This window comes from Nicotiana tabacum, chromosome 12 (assembly GCF_000715075.1).
Source record: "Nicotiana tabacum cultivar K326 chromosome 12, ASM71507v2, whole genome shotgun sequence".
NCBI lineage: Eukaryota > Viridiplantae > Streptophyta > Magnoliopsida > Solanales > Solanaceae > Nicotiana > Nicotiana tabacum.
In genome coordinates, this window is record NC_134091.1 from 281,601 (window position 1) to 297,928 (window position 16,328).

Sequence of the window (16,328 nt, forward strand, 5' to 3'; positions counted from 1 at the left end):
CAAGTCCTTGTCCAGACTCGAAATAGTCATACACCACTCCACCTCGGTGCCGTAACGTAACACTGTAAGGTGTGCCCCAAAACTTCTCTTAATTTGACATGAATGCACATATAGTAGGCCCCAGTGTGTTCTACTGTACTACTTTCCCCTAATCCATTTTGCTTTTAAAATCAGTGTCATTTTCACGTTTCACGTACTTGCCTACATATTTAGTTTTGTATCAATTCTTCATTATGGACAACTGTATGACAATGGTTGGATACACATCTCAACAATATAGCAATTTTAGTTTGATGACATCACTCTTTTTCTTTCCCTCTTTCCATTTTACACCACTCGAGCATTCCATCTGTCAGTTGTTACTATTTCTGATGATACAATTATGAACAAAACAATCAGCTGCCGAGCCAGTTACACGGAAAATTTTATTTTGTGTGTCATACAACTTACACTAGTTATATAAGGTATCTTTTTTTTCTCACAATTTTATGGACCCAAAAGTATAGATTATATCCACAAATATGTGAAATAAAAGAAAACCTCACATAACTAATGTCAGTTGTACAATAACATAATAAAACTTTTCCAAGTACACTAATTAACCGAACTCTTTTGTCTTGTAATCTATTCTAAGCTGCGCCATCAACTGTGAAGTGGTCAAACGGTTAAGATCCACGTGCGCAGCCACAGTGAAGCGGCCAGACGGCCTGTTTGCTTTTCCCTTCATGTCAAAGCCGTTTGCTGAAATCTAATTTTAGCCCCAATCATACACGTGTCCCCTTTTTCCTCGCGCGATTCTTCCAGAGAGCTACTCTGAACAACTAGGCCACTGAGGATCTTAAGCTATACTCAGATATTTTTCTAATGAAATGCCATGTTAATAATAACAAGTAACATCCACCAACTTTTAGTGATACCAAGATCCATCATTTCCATGAGGGCAAAGAAGAATTGATCATAAAAATATATAAATATTCTTCTAGCAGGCACAATATATACCAACCTGTAATCTATACATCATTGATTTCTACGTATATCATCTTGTTACTTGTGTTTATCTTCTTTGCTCCTGTTTTCTTACTGCTGCTAGTAAATTAACATAAAAGGATTCATTAAAACATCCTATACATGCATAACAAATAGCGGTATCATACTCCTATACTTTCTCCTAGCTACCTAATTATGCACATGCTTGTATGTATAGTTGAGGTATATATGTGACAGGGCTTATTGTTTTGCTGTGTATTAAAAAGGGGCACGATGAGGGATGCCTTTCCTCCGGCTTGAATTCCTGTGGTTGTAGATAGGCGGCGTATCAGGAGACATATTGTAGATGTGGAATGCTTCTTCATCTCCAGAATTAGAACCAAACGATTTGTCCGTCTCAAGGGGATCGGAATATGCAATATGTCCCTCAATATTCAGATGACGAAACCCAAATACTCTGCGTTGCCTCTTCTTAGGGGTCGATGATTCATCGGATTCAAAGCCTTGATTTGGCTTCACCTTCGCTGTAAATGTCAACTCTTCATCACCTCGCTTTATACCATTCAGCTGCTCCAACCCAAAATCGCATTAAAATTAGTTATTATTAGTAATACTGACACACTCTAGCCCAACAAAATTTATACAGGTGAGCTACGAACGAGACAAGATGAATACATCCCGCCATACTAATTGCCCCACTAGTAAAATATATAATAGGAAGAGAGTAAAATCGTTCTTAATTAACCAAAATGTTTCCATATATAACCAATTTAGAACAAAACTGAATATGGAAATCTTGACCAAGCGTCATCTTGGATGAGCTAGGGAGCATGCTGTAACATTTACACTATTAAGTTTGGGGTCATATGAAACAGGGAAAACAGAAACCATAACTGCTTCCAATTTTCCAGTTTCCAGGTTAATGTCAAATTGAATCAGCTATAACCAAAACTGTCCATATATAAACATCTACGAAATGCAACAGCAAGTATAGAACATCTACGAGACAAAAGATTTTACCTTGCAGCCGAGGGAGCAGAATCTGAATGAGTCAAGTAGGCTGCGGCCACAGATTTCACAAGTATTGGTTACACCTTTTCCTGGTCTGGGCTGCGGCCGCTCATTGAGAAACACAATCTTGGCGCTATTAATAATGTATGTCTGAATGCATGAAATGTCAATGTATCTCTGAATTTCATTCACCCTCACCACATTATGGTAAGACGATCTCCTTATCTACACCAAAAAAAAAAAGCATTAAACATTAATACGGAGTAGTAATTAACTTAACAGCAAAGCATCGGTCAGTAATTACTGACTTGAACAAGGCGATGGTCTTTGTGATTGCCCAAGCAGTAAGAGCAGAGAGCAGTTCCCATGCAGTCCAAGCAATACATATTGCATTCACTCTTATTTGAATCCTCATGAACTGGACAAGTATGGAAGTAGTTAGACTTGAGCAGCGGCTTCAACCATGGCGGTCCAAAATCGTCATTCCTCATTCCAACCACTTCACTCACCTATTGGAAACTCAAACAGAACTTATTAGTACAAATATATGAGTATCAATTTGAGATAAGAGAGAACCCAAATGCACTAGAACAAGCTAAAACTATTCCGTACCAGTACAAATATTGGTTGTAGCAAACCAAAAAAACAAAAGAAATACACAGATTAGAGATACTAGTCACATAAAAAATTTGCATATCCACACTGTTTTCAGTGTGAGCCGTGGCGAAGCGACATGGTCACAAGGGTTCGTCGAAAAATTACAATATGTATATAGGTAAAATATTATATTTTAGAGGTATATAACACATATTGAACACTTTTTGTTAGGAAATTTTTTACGCTTACTTCAAATTTGAATACCTTTGAAAAAATTCCTAGCTTCGCGAGGCTGAAAAATCAAAGTCAATTACCATGATAATTTGATAATAATGTTATAGTTGGTGCCTTGGGGGTAATTGTAGCTTCAATTAGTCAAAGGAAAATTGGTTTGAGGGACGAGAAGCAAAGTTAGATTAATACTTAACTAGTTTCAAGAAGAAGTAAAAAAGAAAGAGAGGAGAGGATTAGGAAACAACCTTGAGCGAGCAAGAGATGGATAAGAGTTGGGCGCAGAGAGCTAAAGGAAGAACAAAAACGTCTCAGCGGTTAATTAAGGGGAAATGAAAGGTAGAGACGGTGGTGACTGGTGAAGGAAGAGGGAAAGACTAGAAGGAAAGCGACTGAAAGACATTTGTAAGGCGGTCACAAATTAGAAATACGCTTATTCTACTATTCCCCCTATTTATTAAGCACCATGTAATAATTCATACTAAAATTAAAAAATGAAAAGGATAATGATCGTCTCATATATAAAAAGAAAGAAAAGGGATAGTGATATCATAGCATTATCCATTGCTTCCCATAATAAATGAACAAACAAATACTAGTATGTTTTATCAAATAAATACTCCCAATTTTTAAGTAGATATAGTCGACGATTACCTTATATTTTCTAAGAATAACATGGTGACAATGAATAGTATATCCTATACTCTTGCAATCCGATAATAAATTAATACTATATAGTTTATTTTTTTTTAGAATAAAATTGATACTGTATATCAACCAAGGTTAAAATGGAGGGAAGCTCAGAAAATCTTTTTTAAACTAAAAGGGAGGTCTCTTTACTTGTAGTCAGTGTAGAGGGGAGGTCAGTGTAGTTAGTCATTTGATTTAAAGTGAATAATTTAGCATTTGTTTTCCCTTCCAACCATATATAAAAGTTGTTTTTAAGGAAATCATTTGCTTTCCTACCCCTACGAACCAAACGATCATTGACAATAATTATCATTCCATTTTTTGTTTTCAATAATTGGGCAGAAGACGTCCAACTAGGTATTTTATTTGGGTGGATCACAACCCGAAATCTTTTGGACTTGCTAAAAAAGCCATCCACGTTGGCATGGGCTTGCTCTCTTTCCATAAACGAGGATCCTACCCCAAGAAAACCAGGATCTTAAATTATCAATTTCGATTTCGAGTCTCGCATGTTTTCTTTTTCTTTTCTTTTTCGTTTGTTTATCAATTACGCAAATAACTTGTAAGGTTAAAGTTTGTCGTGAATGTTCAACAATGGGTTTTATTTTTCCAGCATATGTTTAGATGATGTCTAAGATATTTGTTATCCTAGGAACAATATGTAACGCGATTGTACTATCATGTTGATACTAATGTACTTGGAAACACCATAACGAACAATTTGGTGATTAGTTCAATAAATTTTGTCATACCTAATTATTGTCAGTTAAAATAATATAAAACCGTGACGCCTGTGGGTTTCAATAAGTAACTACAGTTTGATTGGCTTAACTACATAATAAATTGCCAAAAATTTGTGCGTTTAGATTGTTACTTTCACTTACATTACGGCAAATTGATATTAATAGAGTGATGGTGGAGGCAAACATTCGTTCCAGAGAGATAGAGGGGGAAACAGAACATGACTTTGCCATATCATCATCCAGGTCTTCGATGGAAAATAATTATCTGTACCAAATCAAATAATTAATCACAACAATTACAAAATATAATTGGAATGCAAGGCACTTAACCATAATGACACGGCAAAATTATTTGTTTCTCATTAAATTCGTGCAAGTAAGTTTTTTCCTTTTCACGCGGATGATTTGCTAATAAAAAATGTCACGGTTAAGTTCTTTTTAACCTTTGACAAAGAAAAGAAAAGGTTTTTTTAAACCCTGTTAGACCTAACCCAGCACTCATCTCACAGGTCACTATCGTAAAGCTCTTTTTAAGGACATGTTTGGCCATAGATTTTGTCAAAATAAATTTGGATTTTATTTGACAAACACATGTTTGGCCGTACATTTTGGCAAAATTCCAAGTCCCAAATTTGAGCTGGTTATGGGCCAAAATATTTACAAACACTAATAATATAGTACATGTTTTTCCAAAACAAAATTTTGGGAAATATGTTTTGAAAACTGATGTCCAAACACATTTTATCTTCAAACCAAATTTCATCCAAATCAAAATTTTCAAAATAAATTTGGAAATTCATGCCAAACACTAGCTAAATAGTTTCTCTCTCAATAATTCACCCAACTTGCTAAATTTTGGGTGGTTATATACCCGAATCGATCTATTAGGAGAGATATAATTATAATATGATATCTGAAAGCCAGAGCAAGAGAGCATAGTCTTGTCTTAACCAACAGGCTAAAGCTTTATAGGCTTACACTTATTAACCACAAAATTTATGACTTGTGTCATGCAAGGGGATCTCGAAGTGGGGCAAGTTGGTTGCATCATTTTGATTGGAAGGATTAGAGAACTAATTATGCAAAAGGACATGTGCCCCTTCATCATTTGTTGGACCCATATAATTATTTTATTTTATTTTAAGAAATAGTAGATCGCCGACCCATTATCAATCATTACAATCCATTAACATAACAAATGAGCAACTTTTTTATCAATTAAACAATAATGATCTTAATAGTGGTTCCCCAAAAATGAAAGACATAAGAATGATGCATAACGCTACTAGTTTTACATATTCATGTCAAAATATATATTTTCAGTACTGTACTACACAGAATTAATACTCCCTTAACTGCAAACAGACAAAAGGCCAACTGGTGAGAGCTTCTTTACATAGCAGTGGCATTTATTCTTAAAGTAACTTGTTTAAATCCACAAACTGCTACTTAAATGAGTGAAAATAGTCACTACAATAACAATTTAAGTGGCTATATGAGATATCTGGCCAAGTTTAACGAGGAAGAGTTCAATACATAATAGTAATATATAAGAAACAAGAACGCTTACCATTTACGGACAAATCCTGGTGGGGACTTGGCGGCCCCTGATCTCCCTCTTTTCCCAAATCAACCAGTAGATCTAAGTTTCCTTTTTGGCAATTTGTGGATACAAATGATTCCATATTCTAAACCAATCGAGCCAGCGGAAGCAAAACTGTGGTCAGCCTTATGTCCCAAACCCACAAGAGGTGGAGTGTTGCTTTGCTGGCAAGAACCAACTACTGACAACATTGAAGAGTAGGGCACGCTTCAACAGCACTCCAGATGAGACAGACACACTGAAGCCACAAAGAGGAAAAGAAGAGCTCTGCCAATATCTGTTACTCTACTACATACAATACTTTTCACCAATTCAAGGTTGTTCCTTCTGTTCATTGTGGTAAATGTGGTAAAAACCTATACAACAACAACATACCCAGTATTAATCCACTCCGTGTGGTCTGGGTAGGGTAGTGTGTATGCAGACCTTACACCTACCTTGTAGTAAAAACCTATAATCAGATTAAATCATTTAATATTGTATGTGATGTTGAAAGAAAGAAATAATGTACTCCTATGAGTTGGTGGTATGGTCGGGAGCAACATTGATGGTATTGCGCTCAAAATCCTTGATGGTTTGGGCGAGCTTCTTCATGTTGTCATCGTATACATATGGTCGCTTATCGAACCAGGTAATGTTATGCTTAGAAGACAAGGGTACAAACTCGCGACAGAGCTCCTCGTGTACAGTGATGGAGTTGTGATAATGATAGTAGCGGATCTTGGTTTCTGTCTGGTGCAACGTCCCCCCTATTACATTTTCGGACATGTGTACACCTGTTGCATATGCATTCTTTGCCTGAATGGCATACTTCCGATCTCTCCTAATGTTAGTTCTTGAGTCCCTAAACAGTAACTTCTCGAAGCCCCATTGCCTGTAACAACCACTATAAATGAGAAAAGGAAAGAAAAACCAACCCAGGGTTATCAAATGGAGGTTATGTATGAGCACAGAGATGTCTGATTTTTAGTTTCATTGCTGACTTGATGGTCAGTCCTAGGAAGAAGTGTAACTACTTGAACAATGCTATTGACTGCATCCTTTATTTTCTAAATGCAAACACCAAATGCACTGAAGATTAAGGAAAGCTTCAGGTACTTGTACAGTCGTCCATAATGTCAAATGGATGATCAGAAAAACTCAAGGTCCAATAAAACAGGCATTGATGGTACGAAACTAGATCAGCAACTCCTAAATTTGATGACGCCAAAGAAGCACAAAAATGCCTCTTAACTAATAAACGAATAGGTATTAAAAGATCAATAAAGTCTTAGTTCCTGATTAGCTCAAATGCACTTGCTTAGTTGCCCAAGAGAGAAAATTGGAAGCAACTAGTAACAGTAGCAACAGTTACTATGATAACAAGAACAACAATGACTAAAGGCATATAAATGGAAAATAAGCAAACTATTAATCAGCTCAGTGATGAAGTCTACGGAGTAATAAAAGTAGAGAAAGGAGAAGTTGGAACTTGTGGAATATATACCTGGAATAGTCCTGAGAGGAATCGTTGAAGCAGAGCATGCTGGACATGGCATTTTGCTCAATTGTGAACTGAGTATTGTTGGAGAACTCTCTTAGCACGGACTCTAGAGTGTTGCCGTCGGGAAGATAAATGTATTCGTCTACATCAAAGTAGAAGGTCCAATTGGCAGCGTGTCGGTAGCGATGGAGGCAATCATTCACCACCAAAAACTGGTTGTAATAGTACCCGTCGAACTCAGACTGGTCCCTAATGTCCTGAAGCGTGACCCTGCCAGCAAGTACCCACGGCTCCAGCACCGCCCTTACCTCCGGCGACACCCCACCGGCATCATGAAACACGAAATGGGAGCTAGGTCCGAAAAACCAGGCGTGATAGGCCATCCACTCCTTCATCCTTGACGCACTCACATTCCCATACAAGGACGAACCACAATACAAGTACTCGTAGGGATATGGCGGGCTGAACTTGGACTCGTCGTAAGACCCCGGTGCTTCCTCCAATACTGTGATTTTCTCATATCTTTTAGGTGACTCCCCGTAGTAAGCGTAGAGAATGAGCTTCCCTCCCTTATTATCAGCGTTAGGATTCACGGTAAATGTGCAGTTTACAACCACCACAGTGTAGACACGGCCATAGCCCCAGTCGGGGAGGATCTTAATAGCTTTGGCCTTCTTAGAAGCAGAGAAGGAGGCATTGCCATTGCTGTTGGGGATCCACTCGCATTTATACCAAGGGCGGCCAAAGACGTGAAGGGGCTTGGAAGCAAGACCGACGACGGCGAAAGTGGTAGGACCGCCGCGATAGGCGCCCATCTGGACGAAGAGAGAAGCGGCATTGCCGTAGGCAAGGAAGGTTCGTTTGTTAGGGTCGGAAATGGAGAGTTTAGAAGAAGAGGGAGGGGCAGGGGAATTAATGATGGTATCGAAGTAAGGCTGAAGATTCCAGATGAGCATAACAAGGGTGAAGGCGAGCAATGTGGCCATTAAAGGCCTGGTGTCGAAGCAGAAGGACATTTTCCCTGCGGAGAGAGTTGGGTCTTTAGCCATTGAAGCTGAAAACAGAGGAAAGTGAAGGGGAAGAGACAGAAAGACAAGGGTCTTATTGAGTGAGTGTGAGACTGTATTGAGTTGTCGTCTATGCAATCTAACATTTCTGTCCACGCTTTCCTCCTCTTACCACTAGGCACTTGGATCTTTACTTTATTACCGGTTTTGCCATTTCTTTTTCTTGATCTGGAAATATTATACTAGTACGACATAAACGCAGGGCTCGAGTCTGGATAGTACTTATGAAGCTGAAATTAATAGCTCTTCCCTCTTGGACTTGTACTATACTACTTCCTTGAATTCACTTCTTCACCACCTCCTTTTCAATTTTTATCATTACCAGCTCTTAAATACAGTTGTGTTGATTGTAAAGTAATTAGTTTATGTCATTGAATCTATTTTTAGTCATTACTTCAAATAGTTATGTTATCTTCCTCAGGTACTCCCTCAATCGTGTTTGGGTTTTATTATTTACTTTAAGAAAATATAAAAAGGTGCATTTGTGTTCTTACAATGTTATTACTTTCTAAAACAAAATAATATTTTCACTCTACAATGTGTGATAACTTGAACACTAGTATAGAGTATAGTGTTTCAAAAAATTCTGTTGGTAGCATTCTGGAGACTGATGACCTCCCTAAAGTTTAAGTAAGAACATCCGATTCTGATTGATCACAATTTGAATATGTAGATAAACTTATTAAAAGTTAAAAACGAAACATAGAACTTTATTTGAAAAGTTAGGGAGTAAATAGCGCATTTTACGTATCATTACATGGATACTCTTGGATTACACAAACTAGGCTTGACCAAAGACTATAATTCCTTCATAACGGAGGCAAAATTCGTGTTTGCCTAATCCAGGGGAAAAGAGAGAAATTATGGATTGACCCCTAACTCTGATTTAAAACCTTTACATCTATTTAATTATTTTAATGTGATGTTTCCTTGTTAAACTAGTTTGTAAAAACAATTTTATGTTTTCTTCTACTATTATTAATACAATAAAAAGTTAATTAATATTTAGACTTTGTACTAAATTAGTGTAAAGTCAAAACAGATGCACGGACTAGAAAAACATGTGAAAAAGAAAATAGATAAGTTGCACATACAACTAGGGTTGTACAAATGAAACTGACAAACCGCACCAACCCGATAATCCGAGTCAAACCGAGAAAAAAATCGACTATGGTTTGGTTTGATTTGGTTTGTGTTTACCCTCAAAATCGGATAACAATTGAATTTGTAAGTGGGTTTAAGAATACGTGATTTAACTTGGTACAAAACGACAAATTAGAGTGCAATTGGAATAAGTAATGGAAAAGTAAATGCTAACCACATAAGTTGAACAATCTTAGCTCTGGAAGGTTAGCCACCCTCGAGCCAAAAGTGCTTTGATTGATAACATAAGAGAACAACAAGAGAATAATAGAACTTAAAGAGAATAATAATATATTGTTTTGGGATGCATGTTACAATGTGTTGAATGAATTATCAGATACCCTTTTTATAGTAGAGTAGTCCCACTCTAGGTACATTTCCATAAAAGGTAAAAATCACTTGATTCGCTGATTGCCGGTTACTTACTGATACGTGCCGAGATTCCCGCCGCAATATCCGATTGGTCGCGGATATTTTGGTCTTCTGTTAGTTAACTCAACAATGTTTCTCTGAGCTCGTTCGAGGCTAAGGTTGACAACGGACTCACTGCTCCTCGAAGGTAGGCATTCCGACATCGGGTTCTAGATCGGTGGGACTCGAGATTGATCTTCACTTGGTTGCCACGTTCCAAGCCTAATCTACCAAGTTGTAGGCGAGCTCGATTTCGACCGTATACAGATAGTCCCCTCGTATTTCGGAGAGTAGATAACGAGAAACGACATGAACTTCCGATCCTAACTTCGATATTTTGTGACAGAAACGACAAAACAGTCGAAACATCTCGTTAGTCACGTCTTAATGGCATTAAATGCCCGTCAGTTGCCGGTCGGCCACTCCCAGATGTGAACAGTCGCTGAGAAACTATAAATACCCCCTTTATTAGTTCATTCAAACTTTACTTTCAAACCTTCTGACCTCGTACCTTAGAAATTTCAACACTTCCAAGCATTGATTTTTTGGTTACTCTGAAATCCTTTTATAAGAACTTTTGCTGTGTCTTATCCCAAACCATGAAGCATACTCTTTTAACTCCCTTTTTTCCCTTCTTTTTTCAAAGAAATGGCGAAGAAACTCCCTCTTCCTCGCGGCCGCCTACCGAGGAAACCGTCTCGCGCACTGTTGTCGAGGAACCGTCACCGGAGCCTCCTCTGAAAATGTTTATTCCCGGGGGGTACCCGGTCAATGCCGATTTCAAGGTTGAAAAGCCTTCTTCCGTACCAGGCCGATGTGAGGCGGTCTCGAGGTACATCTGCTCGATCATCGAGGATGTTCTTGTTGAAGTCAAAAAGGATTGCAACTGGGCTGACAAACATGTGGTGGTTCCTGAACCTGACGAAGCCATCACCACCCACGTTGAGGAATTTTTAAGTTTTTACACGTATCCCTTCACGTTGGATCCCTTGAACCCGGTCATCATCGATTTCTACAAGAGATATGAGGTAACCCTCGGTTAGATTCACCCTTCTTTCTGGAGGATCGTAATTCTTCTCCGTTTCTTTGTGAGCAAGATTGAGGGGTGCCCTTTCACGATTGACCACCTTATGCGTTTATACAGTCCCCGACTCTACCGGGAGGACTGATCAAGCTTACCCGTCGGGCTAGTAAAGTTGCGTTCTCGAGTATCGATGAAGATAGGGATCGAGGATGGCTAGGCCGTTTCATCCGAGTGAGGACCTCTGACTTGATCCCGGCCGAGCACATGTCGTTCCCTAGGAAGTGGAACATGAAACGTAAGTATATAATTTTGTTTTCAAGGTTTTATTTATCGTTTTTTTCCTTCCTTCTTATCGATGTTCTATGACGGTGCAGCTGTTGCCCGGATCCCAAACGCGGTTCCCCAACTCAAGGAGTGGGTCTAGGGCATTGTATCGCAAAGGCCTTATTCCGAGCGCTTGTGGCACGAGCTTTCAAAGGGCCGATGGGAGGCCCGTTCGCATGGTGAAATCTCTTTCATAAGTGATATTTGGTTTCCTTTTTGCATGATTTCTTACTTGTTTTATTTAAATTATGCCTCTTTGCATAATTTAAATTTCTTTTTAAATTATGTTTGTCTTCATTATGGCTTAGTAATAATATTTATTTTATGCGATTTTATTATCTTTATTGTTGAATACTTTAGTACAATGCCATGACTCATCTCATATTTATGTCATTTTATTGAAAACCACCTTATATAGTTCTGGCTTACTAGGATTAAAGAAATATTTGGAGCACAAATTTTACGTTTTGTGCTATGAAGACTTTATGAAAAAACAATCGAAAAAACGAGAAAAACTGAGATTAAAAAACCCGACTTTTATTGGTTTGATTTGGTAATTAGATTTAATAACCCAATACAATTGGTTTGGTTTGGTAATTAGAAAATTTGAACCAACCCGACCCATGTACACTCCTACATACAACAACTTATTTTTTTTGTGGTGAGGAGTTTGGGGGAGGGAACTGGTTTGACATTAAGAGCTTGTTTGGAAAGCCACCTAGGAATTGGATTTGGGTGTATTTGGATGTAATTACACAATTTGGCATATTTGTCTCGCTAAGTAATTACTTGGTCAGCATGTAATTGAGTATAATTGGAGAGGTGTAATTACACTCTCCAATTCTCAAGGGGAGGTGAGAATTGGTAGTAATTATACCATGTAATTACAAGGTTACTTTTTAATTTCTTTCTTTTTTGTTTCTATTTTAATTTATTTCCTTTATAACTTTTTATTTCCATTATTTTAATTTTTTAATGTTATTTTACTTTTTAATTTCCTTTTAAATTTTAAAATATATTTTTCTTTGTACATTATTTATCTTTTATTTCTCTACCTTACTTCTTGTGATTTCATGTAATTGCTCGTATATTTTAATTTTTATTTATTTTATTTTCTTTATTTAGTGCAACTTCATTGTTATTCTAGTGTTTTGAAATTATACCTCCTAATATTAAAAATAATGAGTCATTAACAAACTTGACATTTAATGAGCGATGTCATAAATTAGAATTTCATTATTGAATGAGGTTATAAACTTATTATGTTTCCTACTCTTAAGTTGTGTTGGAACTTATTTTTATTATGTTGAAATTTGAAATATGTTAAACAATATTTTTTTTTTGGATTTTGAAATTATGTTATATTTATGGTTCTAATTTACTTGTTTTAGTAGTATTTGTTTTTCATCTCGTAGTAGTATTGGCTTGTTATTTCATATTGCATGTTGTTCGATCTTTTTAGTTAGAATTGATAAGTTAACTTTGTCAAACATTTGAATAATGTTATAACATTATATTATTTTATCAAACATGCATTCCAGATGTTCTTACAAAACGTATGTTTTTAGTTTTTATAATTAATTCTATTAAATATTATTAATTTGAAATATATATATCAATTATTTTTACAATATTAGTTATAAATATATGATTACTAATTAATGTATATTCAAGTTCGTTATATTCAAGTTTATAATTAATTAATGCATCTTAAATACCAAATCTAATATCATTTATAAGCATATATTTATGATATTAACTTTTAAGTTTTGATAATTACTTCATTTAAAATTTAATCTAATTGAGTAATTACACTGTGCAACCAAACAGTACGCTTGTAATTACACTGTAATTACGTTATGACAAACAAACATGTCAGCGTAATTACTATATTGTGTAATTACTAGGCTGTGTAATTACCACCTAGTAATTACATCAATTCCAATTATAGGGTGGCTTTCCAAACATATCCTAAAGAGAGAGTGATCGACCGTTTTGGCCCTTGGGCATTCACATATTTGGGAACCATATGGCACTAATACGTAACCAAAGTGGGAATGAGAGATGACAATCAACAATGGAAGAAAGAGGGATAAAGTGCGAATAATACAACTTTGAAAAGATTAATATTGAAATTCCTGATCCTTACAGTAACATTATGCAGATATATTGGAAGTACATACGACATAATTAAATGCCATATATTATCTTCAAATCAAGTAACTAAAAGGGAAAATAAAGAAAAAGATATATGCTGTTAGTTTGTAATTGGTGTGTATATATGTATGAGAAAGTAGCAATATTTCCGGAATGGAATTAGCAGCAATAATTGGGTATCATAGGGAACACAAAGTCCAACCAATTACAGTAAATTATTAATCATGCAGAAATTAATAGATTCGACAACAGAGAAAGGTTCTGCTCAAATTCTACCATATACGGTAGTAGTGTTTAGCTTTTGTGCAAATTGGAATGGGGGTAAAGATCTTGATCTTTAATCCACAATCTACACGAAGCCCCCTTAGTGAACGTGGCCAACTCTTTTAAGCAATACCCCCAAAGAAAATTAAGAAGGCAGCTTTGTTAACATTTTCCACACCTTTACTTTATACCAGAATAAGTATCTTCCCAGAAAGTGATTTTGATTCGTGCCATGGCTCTTGTTGTCTACTGGTGTAGTAAGAAAGACAGAAAAAGGGAAAAAAGGACAGGCTTGATTGAAAAATATTGCTCCTGTTGTTGCAGAGAATAAAAGGGACTAGGTAGAGGGGCCTCATTTTCCCTCAAAATTCAAACTTGTCCACTACCAAAGAAATCCTTAAAAGCTAATCTTTGACTACCAAATGTAATTGCTTCATTTTGGTTTCACCTGATAAATCAATCCTTATGCCTCAATTCCAAATTAGTTGTATCAACTTATGATTCATCTATATCTATTCATTCAAATGATTCGTCGTAATTAGATTATTTTTAATTTGTCAATCAACCTACTGTATCCACGACTAATTTAACTTGATACGCCAAGAGAAATTCTCGTAAAAATAGCACGGGCTAGTCAGTTTTCGGACTGGTAATTGAAAAATAGTCAGCGTTTGCAAAGTCATTAAAAATAGCCATTATTTTGCTGCAACACGAAAAGTTCCTACATAATATACTAGAGATTGGAGCACCTCTGTATGAACATTATGTTGGACCAGTATATTATGCTGGAACTCCAGTATATTATACTGGAAGTTCACATGTAAAAAATTCAAACTTCAGTATATTATGCTGGAATATTTTCCGGATTTTGAACAGTGTTTTCGTTCAGACTTATCTTTACATGAAAAATGGGTAAATTTCGATTACTTTTTGAAACTGTGACTATTTTTTAATTACCACTTGTAAATCTGGCTATTTTGAATTTCGTACAAAATTCTCTGCCAGCATCCGACCAAGCATAAATATGAGCTAGCTCACACTCAACTCATTAAGGTTCTTCAGAATTTCGCTTTTGGAACCAAACAAAAACATGATGAAGAACACCAACATAAAGCCCCTAAGGAGATCAGGGACATCTCTAGTAGCAATGAAAAGATTCAATAATACCTCTTCGTTCTCGTTGACACAAGCTCCACTCTCAGCTGCCTCTGCTCATTCCTCGGCTGCAAAGACCAAGGGTGGTAACCAGCCATCTCCCACTCCAACCTACATAGAGTTCCCAACATCGCCCCAGCCACCTGATGATCACGACGGGGTTCATGCTCATCACAATGGAACCATTGTTCATCATACTCACTCAAAGCACCCACTTGCTGAGATTACTCTCTCGGAACTATTTACTTGCTCCGGTTGCAAGGAGTTTGGCGCTGGCCGTAGGTATGCATGCCAAGATTGTGATTTTCAGCTTCATCACTTTTGTGCCTTATCTCCACCCTCTCTTAAGGCTCATCCTTTCCATGGCCAACACCAACTCGTCTTCCATGCTAAACCTAAACAAGGTACACATGTTTCCTGAACAAAATGGTACATTTTTTGTTAAGATATATGCTTCTACAAACTTAAATGCCTCTATATTCTTTGGTATACTTTTCTCATCCCCAGAATTCCATATCTTCTTTTCCTAAACAAATCAGTTAAAGCTGGAATAACGTGGCCAAGGTGTGATGTCTGCGGCAAATCCACCAAAGGATTCACATTCAGATGCAGAATCAACTCCTGCAATTTCCAAATGCATCCCTGTTGTGCCATGCTTTCCACCGAGGTTAAACTTCCCATTCACCCACACCCACTTAAAGTCGTACCACCAGGAAATGCTTTATCAGGTGGGGCTGGAGGTGGTAATGTTCAATCAGGAATGGTGTGCGGTGCGTGCAAGAAGAAAAGATCATCAGGTCGAGTGTATAGCTGCACAGTTTGTGACTACCATCTTCATGCATTGTGTGCTAAATCCATGATCAACGGCCTCCAAGAATATGGAATCAAGCCTCCTGAAAAGCCCAATGTGCTTGGGACTGCTGCTCGTCTTGCTTCTCAGGTTGTTATTGAATTTATTGGAGGTCTTATTGAAGGATTAGGAGAAGGGGTCGGAGAAGCTCTGGTTCAGAACATCGGGAGAGGAAGGAGAAGCACTAGCAGAAGAAGGATTGCATGAAGGATCGCGTAGGGAGCCCCCTTATCTCCCAACTAATATTTCCAAACCCCTTTCTCCCTTTTCCCTTTCCCATTTTCTTTCAGACTCTCAAGAAAGTGGGAAAAATGCAAATTAAAAATTCCTTAATATTCTTCTTAAAGGACTTGAAAAAATAATTCATTAAATTGTTTAGTAAGTTAGCTTATTGTAACTTTCAAGTGATACATAATGAGCAAATTTCTACATATTACAAAAAGGATGCGTGCCACATAACATGTAAAAGAAGTATATTTTCTTCCCTATCATTTACATCGCATCATAAATACAAGCTATATGGTTAATTCCAGCACTTGAGTTTTTTCTACATTCCCATTACAAACAAGATCATATAAGGTTAATTGC

The 16,328-nt window shown here is 36.9% G+C and overlaps 3 protein-coding genes across 7 annotated transcripts; 1 reads left to right on the plus strand and 2 right to left on the minus strand.

The window, feature by feature from the left end:
* Positions 1-951: 951 nt before the first annotated feature.
* On the minus strand, positions 952-3,220 carry LOC107773270 (protein RGF1 INDUCIBLE TRANSCRIPTION FACTOR 1-like). 2 transcript variants are annotated; one of them, XM_075226002.1, is made up of 4 exons: positions 3,075-3,220; positions 2,307-2,507; positions 2,008-2,223; positions 952-1,554 (listed from the first exon to the last, which is right to left on the minus strand). In XM_075226002.1, exons 2-4 carry the CDS (start codon positions 2,487-2,489, stop codon positions 1,246-1,248), a joined length of 708 nt encoding a protein of 235 aa, XP_075082103.1. In that variant the 5' UTR covers positions 2,490-2,507; positions 3,075-3,220; the 3' UTR covers positions 952-1,245. The 2 variants fall into 2 exon arrangements, with proteins under 2 accessions (XP_075082103.1, XP_075082105.1); XM_075226004.1 differs by lacking the exon at positions 3,075-3,220 and adding an exon at positions 2,860-2,991.
* A 1,071-nt stretch (positions 3,221-4,291) lies between these two features.
* LOC107823212 (galactan beta-1,4-galactosyltransferase GALS1) lies at positions 4,292-8,709 on the minus strand. Of its 4 annotated transcripts, none has more exons than XR_012697142.1 (3): positions 7,349-8,709; positions 5,830-6,736; positions 4,292-4,524 (listed from the first exon to the last, which is right to left on the minus strand). XR_012697142.1 is itself a non-coding variant. In XM_016649826.2 (3 exons), the coding sequence occupies exons 1-2, from the start codon at positions 8,392-8,394 to the stop codon at positions 6,376-6,378; spliced, it is 1,407 nt and encodes a 468-aa protein (XP_016505312.1). In that variant the 5' UTR covers positions 8,395-8,709; the 3' UTR covers positions 5,531-6,218; positions 6,374-6,375. The 4 variants fall into 4 exon arrangements, 2 of the variants coding, with proteins under 2 accessions (XP_016505312.1, XP_016505304.1); XR_012697143.1 differs by lacking the exon at positions 4,292-4,524 and having other exon boundaries at positions 5,531-6,218; positions 6,314-6,736; XM_016649826.2 differs by lacking the exon at positions 4,292-4,524 and having other exon boundaries at positions 5,531-6,218; positions 6,374-6,736.
* Positions 8,710-14,674: 5,965 nt separating this feature from the next.
* LOC107823223 (uncharacterized) lies at positions 14,675-16,272 on the plus strand. Its single transcript, XM_016649838.2, has 2 exons — positions 14,675-15,294; positions 15,430-16,272. Exons 1-2 carry the CDS (start codon positions 14,826-14,828, stop codon positions 15,945-15,947), a joined length of 987 nt encoding a protein of 328 aa, XP_016505324.1. The 5' UTR covers positions 14,675-14,825; the 3' UTR covers positions 15,948-16,272.
* The last annotated feature ends 56 nt before the right edge of the window (positions 16,273-16,328 follow it).